General features: G+C 40.3%; 1 protein-coding gene across 2 annotated transcripts in view; it reads right to left on the reverse strand.

Annotated features, from left to right (window-relative positions):
- Positions 1-20,171, reverse strand: part of CADPS (calcium dependent secretion activator) — a 484,390-nt gene that overhangs the window by 24,010 nt on the left and 440,209 nt on the right. For both annotated transcript variants that reach the window (XM_088831951.1, XM_088831950.1), the window contains exon 26: positions 14,288-14,395. In XM_088831951.1, coding sequence (XP_088688077.1) covers positions 14,288-14,395 — 108 coding nt within the window. The remainder of the gene's footprint in view (positions 1-14,287; positions 14,396-20,171) is intronic.

The raw sequence follows: 20,171 nt of genomic DNA on the forward strand, positions 1-20,171 counted from the left end.
TTGGGGAAGTTATTAGCAATACTGGATAACTCACTCTTTCTACACCTTCATGACTGGAAAGTGTCACTTGGGGTTAAGCAGGGTAAAGCCAGAGCCCTGAAAGATGTTGACCCAGAGAATTAGATTTGGTTTCAAATGCTCAGTAAGGCAGAAAATAGACCTAAAACATTTTAGAAAGTCTATCCAAAGTAAGGGTTGAAAGAGAAAAGGTTTTCTAATACATCTTCAAAATAACTGAAAAGCTGAAAAGCCAAATGGACCCAAACAATTCATTCCTCATTAAATTAACCAGAATACTACCTATTCAAGGCTTCTGAAAAAAAAAAAAGTGACAGTTGCAAAAATCCATAGTGAGACACTGAAAGGATTTAATTACTATTTTTGAGTTAGAATTGGAAATTACAAAATCCTTTTAAAAAATCTTTGACAAGGTCCATGAGACAGGCTAGGGATTCATCAATACCTGTCTAACACCCAATTGCTGAGAGTTCATGAATGGAATGGTGAATGAGAGAATACTGCTGCCCTCAGTGTGCTGGTGGTGGAGGGTGGCAGTGGTGTGAACCCAGTTTCAAGAGACAGGGTCCCTGGGACTTGGGGGCCTTGGGCAAGCTCTTTTTGGACCTTAGGTTTCTATCTTAAAATGGAAATAAGAGTACCTTCTCCTATCTCTTTGTATGCTTGCTATATATATATATATAAATAGAAAGGTTATAAAATAGTTTTCTTGGCCACAATATGGAAAGGTTATTACTAGAAATAATAGAACATGTCTTTTTGACTAAATCAGGACTTACATCCTTACTAGTGTTGAAATTTGGGGCCAGATAATTCTCTGTCATGGGGACTGTCCTGAGTCGGGTCATGTTGACCATCTACCATCAGATCTCAGTAGCTCCCAAACCCCCAACCCAGAGGTGTGACTGTCAAAAATGTCTCCAAATAAACTCTGGGTGGGCACAACGATCCACAGGGAGGAAAATACTGCTCTAAGTCAGTGACTAATGATTGGGCTGAACCCTTGGACTTGTTTAAAAAAACAGACGCTTGACCTTTATCTTACATCTACTGACTCAGAATCTGTGGCATACAGCTGGAATGAATACATTTTTAAAATTAAAAAAAAAATATATATATATATAACTTCCAAATTCTAAAGCCCCATCTAAATATGATTCATAATATTAGATAATTAACAGAGGGGTATCCTATATATCTGACCAACATTCCTTAAAATTTCATGTGATTCAAAGAGGAGCCTAACATGACACACAACTGAATATAATGAGATATGATCGACAGGATCCTGGAACAGAAAAAGGATATTAGGTAAAGCTAAAAATGTATGAGAGAACTGTGGCTCACAAAAATATGTAAGTAATTCTTACGTACACCCCTGGTTAACAAGCACATATTAATGACAAAACAACACCTATTAATGTAAAAAGAATTTAGCCCTTTAGATGATGGAGCAGCTGATGCCTACATGGCAAATATCCAGATGCCTAGACTGGAGTCATCATGACCTGGGTGAAGCTATCACTTAAGTTCTGAAAGGACATCTCCAAACAGAAGTCCTGATGAAGCTACAGTGGTGGTGAGTCAGGGATGCTCCCAGAAGCAGCAGTACTGTCTCCCTGCATAGCGTCTGAGCACAGAATCCTATCTCTTTCTCTTCCCCAAAACCAAGACGCCTGTCCAGGCTGGCTCCTCTGGGGTACTATCTCTGAGGTTCCATTCTACAGGACTTTGCTCTAGTTTAAGGCAGACTTTCTTAAGGGAACCCTCCTACACTGTTGGTGGGAATGTAAACTGGTACAGCCATTATGGAAAACAGTTGGAGGTTCCTTAAAAAACTAAAAGTAGAGCTATCATATGACCCAGAAATGCCACTTCTGGGCAAATATCTGGAGAAAACTCTGATTTGAAAAGATACATGCACCCCAAGGTTTGTAGCAGTATTCTTCACAGTAGCCAGGACATGGAAGCAACCTAAGTGTCTATCGACAGATGAACGGATAAACAAGATGTGGCGTGTGTGTGTGTATATATATGAATATTACTCATCCATAAAAAAGAATGAAATCATACAATAACATGGATTGGATGGACCTAGAGATTCTCATACTAAGTGAAGTAAGTCAGAGAAAGATATGTATTATATGGTATCACTTATGTGTGGAATCTAAAATATGATACAAATGGATTTAGATAATATAAGCAGACTCAGAGCATAGAAAACAAACTTTCGGTTACCAAAGGGGAAATGGAGTGGGGGAGGGATAAATTAGGAGTTTTGGATTAGCAGATACAAACTACTATATATAAAATAGATGAACAAAATCCTACTTATAGCACTGGGAATTATAATCAATATTTTATAATACACCAGAATGGAAAAGAATCTGAAAATTCTCTCTTTATATAACTCCATTACTTTGCTGACACAGAAAACTGACATAATATTGTAAATCAACTATATTTCAATTAGAAAAAAAAATTTTTTTTTCTTTAGAGATCTTGTAGCACAACTGGGTTCTTTGTTACTTACTATTATATTCTCTGGCTATTTCATCTCTGGCTTTTCAAATTCCTGTTGACCAGGAATGGATCATTACTTTTCTTTGTTGCAAAGCTTGTTTTGGTGTTAGGCAAGAACTGCTGTTGGTTTTCATGGTACTGCCACTGCTGATGGAGACAGCAACAAGAAGGGGCATTTGTGGAGTAATTTTAATGCGCCGAGCATCATATGGCTTATTCATGGCCTCATTTAGTTGTTCTAATCCAAAGAGGTAGGTACTGTTTTTATCCCTATATTTAGAGGGGGAAATCGAGGTTACTCAAAGTCACACAACAGGGAAGCAGTCATAGACCCAAAAACTGACCTTGGGGCTGTCTCACTACAAAGCCTCTGCTCTTAATGTCTGCTTGACATAAAGACATTAGTTCCTTAAAAACTTGAAAGGACACTTTTTAGTAAAAGGAAGCTGTGGTGTTTCATTTAACTGACAAGATTGGAGGTTTATTGAAGTACTGAAGTTTCATGGGAACCACTCATGGATAAGTGTTAAGTTCAAGATGAGAAAGGCAGGTGTTAAAGATTCTTTGGTTTTTATTTTTGAGACCCTAAAAAGATGTCTTTGGATGAAGCTTGTCAAAAGGATTTTGGAGACTAGTTTCTGATAAATCTCCGAAGTCGAGTATTCTTTAGAGACAGAAATCGGAATCCCTTGGTGAGAAAATGATCCGAAGAAAACTGCATGATTTTTACCAACATTTAAAGTTAAACAGCCCATAGCATTGCAGACAAAGGATTTTTAAATTTTTGAGCTAGATAATTCTTTGTTGTGGGGCTGTCCAGTGCAGCCTTCCTGGTCGCTACTCATTAGATGCTAACGGCACCTTTCTATCTGTGACAACTGAAAGTGTCTCCAGACATTGTTGAATGCTCTCTGGGAGGCGAAACCACCTCTGGGTAAAAAAAAAACCACTGGTCTAGTACTCCCAAATCGGTTAGGTACCTGATAGCTGGGTCTCTTCTTTTTAACAGGATGGATCCCTAGGCCAAATAATGAACTTTTTGAACAAAAGGAGGTGATGGTTCTCTTCCAGAACCAACCAATATAATATTGTAAAATAATTAGCCTCCAATAAAAAAAAAATTAATAAATAAAATAAAAAAAATAAATTTAAAAAAAAGAAAAAAAAGGTGTAAAACAGGCTCAAGGATGTATTGTAGAACATGGAGAAAACAACCAATAAACACTGTAATAAATGTAAATGCAAAGTAACCTTTAAAAATTGTAGAAAAAAAATTTTTTAAAGCCAAATGGGGGGAAAAAAACCCCACTGACTTAGAGAATTGCACTGGAAAACTCATGAATTTAACTTGGTTTACATATTATTTGTTCTTTGCCAAAAAAATTTTTTTACACAAAATATGATAGGATCTTTTATATTCTGGATGGCATGAAGATCTGGTAATTAACAGTAATCCCACCCTGGGCGAGACCTAGAGATTTGTTGGTATAATGGGCATTAATTAGTCCAGGGATGGTTAGGGTGAAAAATTCTGCCAAAGGCAGTCAAGGTGACCCGATGTGGCAAGTAGCGCAATCATTATAAACCTTCTGATACAGGAATATTCTTATGGGTGGCAAATTGCTAGACTCCATTAACTGGATTTTTAGTCAACTCAGCAGGAGTTTAACAGAACAGGAGGCTGTTAACTGTTCTCTTCTGAACTGGGAATTTAGGATGAATGAAGTATTCAAGTTGAGCCTTCTCTTCAGGTTTCTGGACACACAAAAATAACTTGTAGCTACCTAGTAGAAGCAAAAAAAAAAAAAAAAAATTAACCAAGGTCCTGATGAAATTATAAAAAGCAAAGCAATTGAGGGAGGTCCAAGTGGGAATCTGTATCGCTGACCTAACTTGCTGCTCTGGATCCCTCCCCTGGCTCTGAGCGACTCCTCCTGGGAGGTGTGGTGAGGGAGGTGGGGGGTCCTGGGCGTCTCACAAGCTTGTCCTATCACTGCAAATATAGTCTACTCCCAGACAGGCACAGCCGCCATGTCACCTCTGGGGTCGACAAGTGGACTCTTCATTGTTGATGCTATACACACTTCTCAAATGTGTGCGATGGTGGTGGCAGAGGGACACAGGACATGGAGAGACATAAGGCTCCCTTGTTTTTGTGGAGCATTAACCTCTGGATCATCCAGATCAGTGGTTCTCAAACAGGAGTGATTTTGGTATCCCCCGCTCCCAGGGTACTAACGTCTAGAGGCTGGGTCATTACAGTTGAGAAGGGTTGCCCCTGGCACCTGGTGGGTAGAAGTTAGGGAGGCTGCTCAACATCCTTCAGTACACAGGCCAGCACACCCACAACCAAGAACTATCTGGCTTGAAATGTCAGCAGTGCCGAGAGTGAGAACCTCTGCTCTCTAAGGACCTCTTACAACCTACACATCATACAATGAAATCATTTCATTGGTTACCATCAAGATTTCTGAAAGACAGAAAAGAAGGTATCACACTGCACCTCACAGAGGTTGAAAACTGTTTCACAAACTTTTGTTGTCGTGTGTGTATGCATAAATACATACTGGGTTGTAATATAGAATGTGTTTCCTATTGTGAGTCATAGGCATATAGGAGAGTCACTGATCTTACCCAGTACTTCTCAAACGTTAAATCAACAGAGGATCTTGTCAAAATGTAGATTCAGATCTGTTTCAGCTGGGGTTGGGCTGCAATTCTGTATTCCCAGAGGAGAGAGATGCTGATGGTCCATAGAACCACACTTTGAATAATAAGAACCTAGATGATATTTAAAATCCATTCATTAAAAAATTTTAGGGCAAGCGATTATGAGTTAGCCATCAAGAGACAGTGAAACCTTATGATAGTAACCTCTACAGAGCACTGCAAGAAGGAAAGTAATTGGGGATTTAGTACATCTCGTATCTTGAAACTCAGTGTGATAATATTTGTTCCACAAAATGCGCCTTGGCTACTGTGTGTGCGCCTGTGTGTATGGTGTGTGTGTGTGTGTGTGTGCGTGCACGTACACGTGAGTCTGTCACTGCCTCCATGCCATAAGTCTGCCATAAGAAAAAACAAACCTTTTCTAAGACACAAAAGTATTGTGTGGGTCATGTTAGCAAGGATACTGTGACCTTAATGTAACAGAGCAATCAGCTTGGCTTCTTAGAATGACTATTGGAACATTCTCCCCTGGAAAAGAAAACAAATTAACTGTATTCACCAAATGTCTCTTGGAACACAGACAGCTGTTCTGATAAAGATACTTAGCAAAACTCTTTGGTAGGCGCAAGCTCCAGAAAAAATTCAAGACTGGTTTTATGTCAAGTTTGCCTGAAAGTAAACGAGATCTATTTCTATGAATGGCTTCAGAGACAACATCTAGAGCAGAAAGAACGACTAGAAATAAGACATGGCCCTGAAATATAAATCTGTAAGAATGATGCTGCAGCTGCTGCTAAATCACTTCAGTCGTGTCCGACTCTGTGTGACCCCATAGACGGAAGCCTACCAGGCTCCCCCGTCCCTGGGATTCTCCAGGCAAGAACACTGGAGTGGGTTGCCATTTCCTTCTCCAATGCATGAAAGTGAAAAGTGAAAGTGAAGTCGCTCAGTCGTGTCCGACCCTTAGCGTCCCCACGGACTGCAGCCTACCAGGCTCCTCCATCCATGGGATTTTCTAGGCAATAGTACTGGAGTGGCTTGCAATTGCCTTCTCCGAAGAATGATGCTAACAAATAATAAATACTTCCTTTTGGAGAGTAACAGCCCATTTGATACAATTAATCCAAATAGTCCAAATCTATTAATGCCTCCTTATCTTTCCTGCATGCATGACTGTTGAAACCTCAGGCATGGAAAGAAGCCTGTGGAACAGAAATGTGTTTCTATACCTAAGACTCAAAATGCAAAATAACTGCTATCATTTACTAGTTATTGTGAAGGATATGTATTTGAAAATAAGATTCACTGCCATAGGGCATCAGAGGCATGAAAACATTCTTCTTTCCATCCCCTCCCATTCTAGTAGAGCTTGCTTTCCATCATGTCAAAGATCACCATTATTCATGCCTTACTCTTTGGGCTTAATATCTGAATAAAACTGCCAATATTCCAACAAGGACAGAACTAAGTCTTCTTCACCTTAATAGTGGAGCAAATAACACATCTGCTAAAAGCAGATTTACATGATGGGAACCAGGGAAGTCATGAAGACATTGGGTCTTTAAGGAGCACTGGATAAAAGTCATGAAAGTGAACTGTTTACTAATTCCAGCTTGGAACGGTCCCAAGTCTGAGGTTCACTGCAAGAACTCAAACCCTAATCATATGTGTGTGTGCATGTGTTTGTATTTTATATTCCTTATAATGTTACAAATCAAGGTGAGACAGGTTTTCCACTTCTCAACTCCTTCTAACTCTGTGTCCCATTTCCACACTCTATTTGGCAAAATGATACTTGGCCCAGGACATGCCTGAACTGCCAGAGTTTACTTTGGGATTCACGATCAGGTGGAAAAAAAAAATCAGTGATCTTTCCTTTCCTATATTTCCTGATTCATTTTGGATCTGTTTTCCTGTTCCAGTATATATAATCACACAGATTCTCAAGGATATCCTAGGAGCCTGGAGAAAACACTCTCTAGCCTCATCACTGAGGATGATGGGGTTGAGGTCATAGTTCAATTAAAGCTGGATCTGAGGAGTACTGAAAAGCTCAGCTTCAGACTGATTTGAAGGGCTTAATTTCAGACTGATAACCTCAGAGAAAATCCTAGCAGAATTAACAAAGAACCCTTCTAAACGATGTGAGGTGGGGAGTTGGGGAGGCCAGTCTAAGTTCCCAGTCCAAGATCTGACCAAAGCGGTTACAGTGAGATGAGAAACACTGAACTGGGACCTCAGATTTCCTCCTTCAGCTCAGATACCTGTGCCTTAGTGCAGGAAATAAAATCACCATAGCTCGTCATATGGGCAACCTGTTCCTGACCTCTGTGAAGTCCCTGCGGTTTAGCTTTTTATTTTAAAACTAGCTTCAGAAATTTTCCTTACATACAGAGAACAGCTTTAAAAAAAAAACACAAAACCCTGGTTGAATTATGCTGAGTTACTAATTATGTCCAAAAGTGCTACTTGGTTGAATTCAGCTAGATATATAGTTTTTTCTCCTTAAATTAGTTCTATGTTTAGATAGTAATAAACTCCTCCAGTCTGCAGAACAATTGGCACGACGGTCCCTTTAAGTCAGGATCATGAAAAAAGGGCCAGTACTGGTAAAAAAGAAACTGAACGTGAATCTCTACCAAAACAACGTGTGGCCCTGAATCACAGCCTGGGTTGCACAAACCAACTATAAAGAATATTTTGGGGAAAAGTGGGAAATTTTGAATATGGACAGTGAATTAGATGAACACTTACTGACACTGAAAATCAAGACCATCAACTTAAAAATAGCAATTTTTCCTCACTTACTTTGGTTAAAAGTGTATCATATACATAAACAGAAAAAGAATCAAAGAATAAACACTCTGCCTGCTGGACATGTAACATTTTCTTATTTTTGCTTAGCTGTATTTTCTAAATGTCTAAAATGTACATTTGTTTCCTCTGTAATAATAAAAGGTATAGTCACTCCTTCCTATCCTTCCCTTCCCCAGTCAGAAGGTCAATTATAAGTTATTTGCCAATATACTGTCACTGCGTTTAGGGGGTAGGGCTAGGTCATTTCAGAGTCAGTGGAATGAACAGATAGTTCTCTGAGATGATGATGATGATGATAAAAGACTTGTCAAATTTTTAACTATGCCAGTGTATATTCATTATGTTCTTCAGTCCTCAAAATAAGTTAAGAAGTCAGTTTCCTCATAGGTGAGAAAAGTGAGGCTCAGAGAGGTTGTTAACTAATCTCGAAGTTAAACAGCTAAAAAGTGGCAAAAACAGAACCCCTTCTCCTGTCTGGTTTACTTCAAAGCCCCAGCCCTGATCACCATTCTTCTACCTGCTTCAGAACTATGTTTTACCAAAGGTACCAGGCTACTGTACATCCTGTAATTCTAAGCAAGTTTGGAGTTAATGCCTGCAAGTGACGGCGAGATTCTTACAGCACCTTCACATGGATATGGGCTTTTGTTTAACAAGGAAAACAGATGCCTGGGAAAAGCCTTTCCACTTCAGGGATGACGATGATGCGATAATGGTGGTGGTGGCGGCTGACACTTACCCAACGCTCTCTGAGCCTGATGCTGGCAGGAGTGCAAAGTGCTTCACCCTCAAAACCACTCCACAAGAAGGTTCTGCTTGTTATCATCTCTCACACAGATGAATCAGCTGAATCTGAGAGATTAAGTACCTTGCTCATGGTCACCCAGCCTGTGAGGAGCAAGGGTGAATTCTGAAGGCTCCAGAAGACGGGCCCGGGCTCACTACCCAAGAACTCCCATGAAGGGGCAGCCAAGCCGGCTTCTTGCTTCTAGAGGAGATAACTCACTGTCTCACTGTCTTGAACGCCATATGCCTTGATTTTCTTTAATCAGCCCTTAGAACCACAACCTATTCTATTGGTGAATCTTGTATGCTTCTCCCGACTTTTGTTCTTTTGGAGGTAACTTCCCTCTGCGGCATAGCTGGCCACACACCTGACAGATATCACCTAAGAACATAATGTTTCTCTTGCTGCCAGGTCTTCTGTACACTTCCTTCCTTGAGCAGAATGGCTCCTACTTTGATTGATACATGTTCACTTAGGTTGTGCTTTTGTAATGTAATCAGGTTATCTGTGGCATCTTATATAAATAAATACAGCAAATATATTTTAATAGGCAGGGGTTTCAGTTTTCAAATTACCCCTTTAAAGGGACATATTCACACTCAATTACTGGGCTGACACATAAAGTGGACAAATACATGATTTGATAATGGAACAGCAAATTAAAATCCATGAAAGGCAGAGAATAGGGGGCGGCGGCCCCAACCGAACTGACTGCGCTGCCTGCTTAAGTGCTTAGGAGGCGGTGTGGTGAGGGGGCCCTTTCCTGATCTGATAACTGCCACGGAGAAGCCAAATGCAGAGTCAATCTGCAAATACTTAATCCTCCAGAAGGCAGATTAAGTGTATAATTGACCTATATAATCCATGTATCATCTCCAGTCCAGTGTTCTCCAGGCCTGGTTCACAGTGACACGGGGGCCCAGGGAAGGCAGTGTGCATGCAGCATTACCCCCATTGTGGATGCCATCCAAGTTTGAGATGGCTTTTTAATCACTCATCTCCGAGCCTGTGAGGTTTAAGCAGATGAATTCACTCTAAGCACATCTTTTAATCCCGATTTTCTTCTCAGTCTGTGTCTTCAAGAAGTACAAGGAGGAAAGAAAATAAATTAATTTTTGTTTAGACCTTGAAACCTTAGGTGCTTCTCTTGATGATCTGATCTCTAATTTCCAAAAGCATGTTTTTGTTTCGGGGAAAATGGTGAATTAATCACCAGAGGAGGTGGGGGGACGCTATCTGCATGATTTATGGACACTCAAGCTTTAAATCGCTGTCTTCGAGTTATTTCTTGGGCTGTGCTTTCCTTTTCAAGCTGCTGCTTCAGGAATATGGAGATTATTCATCTCCATGTTTTATATTTTCTTTAAAAGTCAGCAATAATTTTCAAAGAGGCCAAGCTCTCACTTGAGTCTGAGAGCAATCAGATTCTCTTGACAGAATTCAGCATCTTTAACATAATTTAGATTCCCCATGATTGTACATATCAGCATATTTGCTTGCTCTAAACCTCTGCATCCCCCACCCCCAGATATTATAAACTGTTATTTTGTAGCAATTAGAACTGGTTTAGAATGGCTCACCATTTTTTAGCAAAAAAAAAATTACAAACATGCAGATGAAAAAATGTACAGCTACATATCTGAAACACTAAGAAAAACAGTTTGAGGATTCTTTTCCTGTCAGCACTTAATTTTGAACCGATCAGTGTTGTTTTTAGGTGCATGACTAAAAAGGTTGCTAGCATTTTATAGGAGAACTATGTGAATCAGTGATTAATAAACAGGGAAACTTTCACTGCATTGAAAAGACTTGGTGAGACATTATGCTTGACTGTATTTCTTCAATCAACCTAGAAAATGCCTGTTTTAAAAAAAAAATTTGGCGAAGATGAATTTGGAAAGCTGTTCTTAAGTTACATAATAAAATAGATAAAAATGCAGAACATTAAATATAGAGCCCCAAATGCTATGCCGATAATCTCCCACAAACACCCAATTCCAGCCAGAAGTACAATGACGAGGAAAAGAAAAAACCCAGCTCAGACAGAGACAGAGAGAACACGGAGATCGGTGCTTGGTTAAAACGGAAGATGCACTCATTAAATGACTGGGTATTAGTCTAAATATTCTCAGGAACAGATACACACTAAAGCCATCCAGACTCTTACACAAGGTACACTCAGAAGCAAAAAAAAAAAAACAAACCACCAAATGAAAATAATCCTGAACAAAAAGAACTTAAAGGACTTCCCAGGTAAATCAAACTGAGACTTTGAAATACTGTTAAAAATACAATGGGAACTCTGAGAACACGCCTCTGAAAGACAGATGCCAGCAGGAACTAAAAAACAGAGAATGATACAATAATCAAAACCAACAACCTCCAAACAGCAAACAATCTCGGAGATACATATATTTTTCCTCATTCAAAATGCTAATGTTCTATTATTCATTTTTGCCATTTATCAAAATGCAACAATTTGGAAGAGACACCTCTCAGATCAACAAGTTTTTCTCAATAGCTTTCTGCCAATTGTTTAGAAACCCGCCCCAGGACCACTATCATTAAGAATGAAGTTGAAAGGGGAAGTTCACTGTAGCAAGAAATGTAGGGTGAGAGGTTTTACAGACACCCTTTTTGCCTCAATATTCCGACTCCCTTGTGTAGCTTAGTGGACAGTGAGGGCCTTCCAGAGCATATATGTAAAGAAACAAACACCCTACTTGAGGAAACAGAAGCTGAAGATAATCAAACATGTTGGTAATCTGATGTTTTGCTGCTAGATTATAGAAAAACAGTAAGTACTGAATTAAATTACTGGGGCTGCATGGTAATGAAGCTTCTTAAGAAGCTCTGGGTTTTATCGAATGACAAATGTTTTAAAATCATGACAGATTCAAGAACTTTTTCTGCATGACATCAGTTAGGTTGCCTAGCACCAATATTCTGTAAATTAGGGGAGCAGGTTATTTGGGAAGTCAAGAAGTAAATGACACAGAAATTTGCTATCTTGAAATAAGACTGCTGAAAAAAATTTTTCCCACAGGGGTGGGAGTGATGTTCAGTGAATGATTATAATGGTTAAGTTTTAAACTCAGATATTCAGGGAAGTGCAATTAAGATTCCTTTGGAAAAACAGAATTAGGACAACGGGAGATTAAATTGTGGGGATTCTGATAATATTACTGATGCCATTTTATGCTGGTCAGTTTGTAATTCCACAAGGGATTTGACATACTTGTGAATTTTTGAATAACTCTAAACATAATTTGCATCCTGAGAAACATACTCTGTATACTGTTTCTTTTCATTATTAATTTACACCAATGACCAGAGGGCTTGAATTTGCCTCTGTTCTTCAACAGTTGGGCAAGTCCAGTTTACCATCTGTGCTGGCCAAAGCTACAACCGTACTTTTAAAATCAAGATCCAGTTGTACTTTCCCTTTAAAAAAGCCCCAGAAAAGGACAATCTGCCTTGCTGCCTTTGACAAAGCCACCTTAAAAACATTTTTTCCCCCACCATGTACGATTTCTAATAAAAAAAAAAAATCAGGAAGGAAAAGTGGGTTATTTGTCAATGAAATAATAGGCTAAACTGTGGATTCAACATGAAATTCAGTACTAGATGTCTGAAAGTTTTGGAGAGCACTGGGTTATTCACACACACGCTCACACAGAAACACGCACACACACGCACACAACGGCCACACAAAACTGAGAATTAGAAGATACTGATCAAAGAAAAGAAAAAAAAAAGGCAACCTAGGCATTGAAAAGAACAACCCCACAGGCTTCCTGAACATTCGTGGCTTGGAATTTCATTCAGCGGAGATGGGCAGAGAGTCCACACTCCAAAACGCAGACCCAGGGTGCTGTCTGACTGTTTCAACGCTACTGGCTGGGTGATTGGGCCCCAGACACTCCAGGCTTGGTACTTTCATAAAGGCACGCATGCAGAGAAGGGAGAGGACCCGCCGGTGAGCTTTATGCATGTATGAGGCATTCTCAGTGGATGTGGGCCATGCTAGAAGATGTACACAGGAAGATTATTTGATTCTAATTCATGCCACTTGATATAATGTGATAAAACATTTGACATGAGAGATAAGTTCCATTTTAATCTGAGAGAGGACGGGTGGGAATTAAAAAGTAAGAAGGGTTTTCTCGAAGAAAGGTGATGCAGAGGAAAGAGCGATATTGAACACAGAAAGGGGATGATTAGAAAAGAGACGAAAAAAAAAAAGACAGGAGCCTTTTCAACACACGAGGAAAGCAAATGAGCTGGAAGACAAAGCGCAGAAAAGTCAGGAGCTGCAGATTCTTAAGCGGTGCCAACAATGAGCTCACTTAGCCGTGGAACAAAAACACACACACACACACACACACAAACTCGATGTAAATTGCTGAACACAATCGCGGAAGAAATACAGAAACACGGATTCCATAGTAGACCAAAACATTAATGTTCGAACTGGCACTCAAAATACAGAAACCTGGACAGGAGGAGCTCACGCTTCACGAGACAGAAGTAGGCCGTACAATTAGAGCCACACGGAGACAAGTACGCCGGCTTCCATGCACTCTGGCCGGGTCTACACTGGCAAATTCGGTGGGAACTTGAAACAAAATATCTGGCTAAATCAGGCAGCCCCATCTGCTTTGGCCTGAAAGAGGCAGAAAATTTGAGACCGAAGCAGATTCCTTTTTATTTTTTGCTTTTTACCTCAGTGGTTTGCTTTGGGAGTACAGATGTAATCACAGTGGAAGGAAGTTTACTTGGTAACTATCACCCCTCAGAAATTTGTTCTCTGAACTTCAAGCCAGGTCTGGCAGCCTGAGGTAACTGCTCTTTATACCCCTGCTTCTTTTTCCAAATTTTCAAGTGGGTGGGGTGGGAGAGGTGAGGAAGGGACACCCCAGTTTAGAACAGCAAAAGAACAAGTAACTACATTAAGTGTTTGCCAAAACCCAGGGCTAGCTGAAGATTTCTAGTCTTCGAGAAACGCAATCATCTTTGGAGTGATAACGATGCTACGTTTCCTGCAACAGCTGCATGCCACAGCTGTGAACACCCTCAGGAGAGGGGCCAGTCACAATCTCCCAGACAGCAGGGAGCATCTCCCTAAAGCAGGGCTGGGTTGCAAGAAGGGGAACCATGACCCAGGAAGGTCTTTGCCAGTTAGAGGAAGCTGCCACCTCACAAGCTTCGTGCAGGGAGGAGCCGGCTTGTGCGAGGCTGTGTGCTGCGCTGTGTATCACACAGGTGGGAACTGAGACACGGCCACGCCAGGGAGGGTTGGGGACAGACACAGGACAGATAGAGCCTAAGGTGGAGGGGAAAGAAAAGATTTAGTTTGCATCAGGACCAATCCATTTTCTCAAAATGTGACTTATCCTCCTGTCTCTTTATTTTGTCACATTTTGGAGGGTCTCCTCCTTGGCCTTCAAGGAGGAGAAGGCATTTACTTACATCAAATAACCTTTCTATATACATCTCCTCATTGACCTTATCACGAAGGACATCCTGAGAGTGGCGGACGAAAGTCACGTACGCATCGGCCACGTCCATCCCAGGTTTCTGCAAAGAAACAGGAGAACGTGAACATGGAATTCTCAGACAGTGGCTCTTTCTCGACTACCCCTGCATGCTCTCCCCACTTCACCCTGCCTGAACCCCCAGCACCTCCTCTGGAGTTTGAAGCTCTCCCCTAGAGCTGGGAGTTGTCCAGAGCACACTGTATCTAGAGGGTCCACCATATATGGCATCACTATCCACAGCCTGGACTGAGATTCCAGGAACTGAAACTGATATTACAATCTCCAGCTCTTTCTCAAAATTCAGCCTGGCAAGAGGGGAGCTGAGATTACAGGGTAGAACAGGTTTTTTTTTTTTTCTATTATTAACTTTTTTTTTCTGGCAAAGATACTCTAATGGATAAATCGTCACCAGATAACCCAGAGATATTCTCTGGTTTTTCTTTTGGTTGAAAGCTCCATCAAAAAATACTCAAAAATACTCTACCTTCCACTGTCTGTCCTTAAATAATATTAGAAAAATGACAGCTTTCCCTGATCTCCTCAATTTAAAAAACTGAGGATGTGACAAGTAAAAAAATCCTATTTCAATCTATACCGCCTCCTACCCAAGTCATATTGTGGGGGTAGTTTAACCTGAGTATATAGTGAGTATTTCCTTATTAGTTTACTCAAAGGAGACATTCAACCAATTGTCTTTGCTTCCTGGTATAGCTTTAGAGTCCAAGGATTCAAAAAGATGGGGAGGGGATTAGACTTTTAAATAAATTAGATGTTCTGGAAAGGTAAGCAAGTGGTCTCATTCAGTAGTTAAAAAATCATTTATGGTGAGAAAAACAAAACTAAGAATGCATACTGCTTGAGATATCGCAATCAAAGCTATCGCCAAAGAAACCTATTAAAACACTGTAATATGGGTCATTAGGAGAGCTGCCACAAACCCCTTAAATTTCCACAGTCGACATGTATGTTTGCTAATAACTAAAAAGATTAGTTTTCATTACTGTGATTTTACCTTAGATCACAAAGTATCATTTCTCTACAAGACGTGACTGTCAGGCACTGCAAATTGAAGTTAGTTAACACTTCTGTGTAATTTCCAGGGTGAAAATGAGGAAGGTTTGGAAACAGTAGGACTGTATTTTTTTTTTTTTTTCCTGATACAAAGCAAACAATTATCAAGCAAAGGGCCAATGCCTGGCCCCTGGGATGCTAGTAACATTTCTTAACACCTGCTAAAACAATGACAAGGTATTAATTTGAAAAACAATGAGGACAACTCAAAGCCACAGTAGTCAACTGCTACACTTTCAAGCAATTTTCAGCGAATGGACTGAGCAGGTTGTGTGATGGTCCTATAATTGTTGCAGTTTTATGATACGAAACCATAGAGGTTCTCAATGAGATGGAAGTGATAGCTATCAGTTCTAAGCTGGCAACTCTTTCCTCCACTCCCTTTGGCAGCCGCACATCACAGGGAGTCCTCAGTAGGGATGGGGACCCCTACCTGGGGCACTTGAGAAACTTATTATTGTTTCCATTTCTTCCCTGGTGTACTTGTGGCAGACGTTGACTTTTCCTGGATGCAGGCAGCCATCTTAGAGCTAAGATTCAAAGCCAAATTCAGCAGACCTATTTGTAACCACAACAGCGATCTACAATAACGGCTATTTTCACCCCTCCTTCTCTTTTAACTAAATTGCTGTCCTCAAAGGGGCTTTTCATTTATGCTTTAAAAACTTTGAAAATAAATATCAGTGCAGTTCAGCTCAACCACGTAGTTAAAAAACTGAGTTTTTGACTGAGCTTTTATTTTTCTTCATAGCACTTACCAATATCTGACACTGTATAATAAATTTATTTGCTTTCTGTCTTCTCCCACTTAGCACATAAGCCCCATGAACACAGGGACCTTATCTGATCTTTTTTTTTTTTTTTTTTACTGTATCCTCAGCACAGAAATGATGGCACATAGTATGTGATCACTAAATATTTCCCAAATGAACAAAATCATGAATGAATAAGTGTCTGTCCCACCTCCTCATTTAAACCACTCAGTCACACTACATGGATTTTTATTTGATCCCCCACACAATGGAGCTTTTGAAAGTCATTTCAACTTCTCTGGGCTTTGGTTATAACCGTGTGTAAAATGGGATTAATAATAGCTCCCCTACTTACCTTCAAGGATTGTTACGATCATCAGCTAAAATAATGGAAGTTAAACTGCCTCAAAGGCCATAAATTGCTATTTAAACATGAGCCACTATGCTTCTCGCCCCCGCCTCCCCCACAAGATTATATCACTTCATGACCTTACCTACCTTTGGTATCTACTTTGGAACCAAGAAGAAAAAAGTTGCTTCAGAGAAACCAAAGTCAAAAAAAAACCAAAAAACCAAGTCTGCATGAAAATGTGTTTTCTCAAAGTCCTCTGGTCCCCACATTTTTGACCAGCTTTCTTCCAATTCTGACAAGCCTGTTTTCCATCCTTTGGTGGACCAGGAAGGGCAATGAGGGGACTTATTTGAAACAGAGGTGCTGACAGAAGTTATCACCTTTCCTGATACCCTTAGCTTGTGGGAGAAGGCTGCCAAACTGGAGCATCAGGCATGTAGACTCCGCTTACACTGAGGTTTGGGGCTATGTCTTGGGAAGTCCTTGCAGAAGCAGGTCACTAAATGGCCACTGGAGATCCTTGGTCACAGGGAAAAGGTTCATGTACTGTCAGTTCTCATTTAAAAAGGTAGAGAAGGTTGTGCAATGCATTCTAAGCAGATTTTCAACCAAAATGGTTAAACTTGTAACTGTTCACTGACCAACAAGCTAACTTGTAGTTATAGATAAAAAACATTCTTGGTTGAACAACTGATGTTATTAGATAAATGAAGCTTCCCTTGTGGCTCAGCTGGTAAAGAATCAGCCTGCAATGCGGGAGACTTGGGTTTAACCCCTGGGATGGGAAGATCCCCTGGAGAAGGGAAAGGCCACCCACTCCAGTGTTCTGGCCTGGAGAATTCCATGGACTACAGTCCATGGTGTCACAAAGAGTCAGACACAACTGAGAGACTTTCATTTCACTTTAAACCACATGGCTATCTAGTAACAATGGGAAAAATCTTTAGGGGATGGTTTTTAATATTTCACAATTACATTGTTTATTTTAAATGTGCCTTGGACAGACTGACAGCATGAGATGTAGATTTTAAAAAATAATTAAACAAATAATGACTATATAAATCCCTATATAGTTAACTATAATCCACGTGTAGAAGACATAATTTGAAGAAGCCACTTGGTGGCTTGGAAGAAATAGGACATTTTAATCATGGCATGTTCCTCCCAGGATATTTCAGAGCTTGAGGGAAACAAATTCAAATTTCCAGCAACCTAAAGCAAGCCCTAATTAGGAATGCAAATCTGCTCCGTACTGAAGGGTCAAATACTCCACCTAAGACAAAGAGATGTGCTTTGGGGATCATGCAATGTTTTGAATGACTGGTAACAGTACTTCTCTCTCTTAGTGTAGATAATTAAGAGACAAACCTCTACGGTAACTAAATACTAGTCCCCACAAGAAACTAAACCAACAAGCCATGTGCCAAAAACCTCACAGGGCAACAGAGGTCAACTCACCAGAGCTAGAAACAACTTAAAAGATGATTTTATCCAAGAGTTCTTAAACCTTGCTGCAAATGAGAAGGATATAGGAAGTTTGAAAGATACTAATGCCTAGACCCCACAGCCAGAGATTCCGCTTTAAGCTGCCAAGCAACCTCATAGTGATACTTGTAAAAAAACTCCTTGTGTTTCCAGTATACAACAAAGGTCAAGAATCACTGATTTAGCCCACTGGATCCCAGAGTTGTGCAAAGTACCAGAATTTAGTGGATAGCTTCTTAGAGATCTCCAGGCTTCACCCCAGAATGGCTGAGTCAGAATCTCCGGAGGCAAGGGGCTGGGAATCTCTATTAAAACAGCAAAAACAACTGAAACAAACCAAAAAAACCTTGCCAACTATCACCTCTGCACATTCTGGTTTGGGGACTACTGATTTAATAGGTGATATTTGCTGGTGAGCTGGTAGACTGGCTCTTCAAGACAAAAACAATCAAACAAAACCGGCAGAGTTGAAGTGTAGTGCTTGACAGTTTCATGGTGTAAATACTCCCCTACCAAGGCTGAGTTCGAGCTACTAATGTGCCCTCACTGAAGGCAGAGTCGGAAGCAAACACACACCATTGACTCTTGGGAGCCAGTGCCAGTGGCTCTATGTATCAAACCACTAGCACTTGAATGTTCATACACCCATCAACTCGTCAGGTGACCATGGCAGCCACTGAACCTCCCTGCACCACAGTTTCCTCACTGTGAAACACGATGGTCCTATTACTCCCCTCCTAGGGCTGTTTTGAGAAGTGAATAATTATTGAGAAGGAAACTATTATTTACTCTGGGTCAACAATGTATATACAGTACATGTGTATCCTGCACTAATGCTTTCTGGAAAATTATTTATTAAAACATTTGCTATAATATTATTGTCTGAGCCACCAGGGATTTGCTGCAAAAATACTCTAAGGAACTTAATTTTAAAGTTAAGCTTTGTCCCCAAGGCATACTAATGGGTGAAATCACGGTGAAAGAGCACATTTGACATGCCGATTGTATTTTTTCTAATATTCATTAAAATAATTTCTCAGTTTTCCAAAAAAATATGTTTGTCTATGCACTAAAGGAAATCATATCCGGCAGATGATGTAGTGTTTAAGAACATTAAGGCTCAGCTGTGCCTCTTATGAACCGTGGGATCCTCAGCAAGCCAACCTTGCAGGGCCACCGTTTCCTCATCGTGAAGGGGGATGGTTGTGAAAGTTATATGTAAAGTACTTCAAACAATGCCTCATACACAGAGGTTGTTTATAAGGCTTGGTTGCAGTTTTTGTTACTATGAGATTGTATATTGTTGGTGGGAAATGTACCACGTTTGGGGACATACTGCATTACTTTCTCTGTCTCCTTAGGGGGAGGAAACTTGGCTAACTGATTTTTGTTCCTTTTTGTGTCGACGTAGAATCCATTTTGCCCTCATCTTGACAATAAATCCAAGTCTGGCTCACAGGAAGTGGGTTGAGCCAAATGACATTACCAATACTTGACTTTTTTGACCTCTGCCCCCAATAATTTTAACTGCCCAATAATTTCAGTTGATAGAACCAATTGCCAGATCAATTTTTTTTTTCCCCAAACATTTAGGTCCTGCCCACTGGTCACCTGTTTAAATCTCACAGGTGAGATCTCCCCTTTGCTTTGAGGTGTAACAGAAAACAGACTTCAGTCACTAGATCTTTGGGTTGGGGACTAGAAACTCTCTTTCTATGACTGCTGAAGCCCAGGCTAGGCCAGGGTGGATGTCAACAATTCATCCCACCTCCTCCCTTGTGCAACAGAGCAGAAATATCTCCCCCCGCCCCACCCTGCTCCTGCTTTAGAAATATCTAGAGAGTGTCCCATGTATGTGCCATGTAATCTGCACAGTGAATCTCTGATATGAGTTTTTATCCCTATTTAAGGATGGAGAACCAGGCTCACAAAACTTGAGTAGTCTGCTCCCCGTGAACTGGAAGTTTCTACTCTGGGGCTTGTGAAAATAAATTACTTCTCTCCCAGCTCCAGGTATGTGAGCTTTTTCTCTTCTCCATTATAAGGACTATCTACGTGAAGGAGTCGGGGGTCCCCCAATGAGAAGTATTATATAAATTCAAAGCATAATTATTGATTGTACATTCTTTCATTAAACAAACAAAATATATGCTAAT

The sequence above is a fragment of the Moschus berezovskii genome, chromosome 24 (assembly GCF_049115385.1).
Source record: "Moschus berezovskii isolate FMDL1 chromosome 24, NW_MosBer_1.0, whole genome shotgun sequence".
In the NCBI taxonomy this organism is placed as follows: Eukaryota; Metazoa; Chordata; class Mammalia; order Artiodactyla; family Moschidae; genus Moschus; species Moschus berezovskii.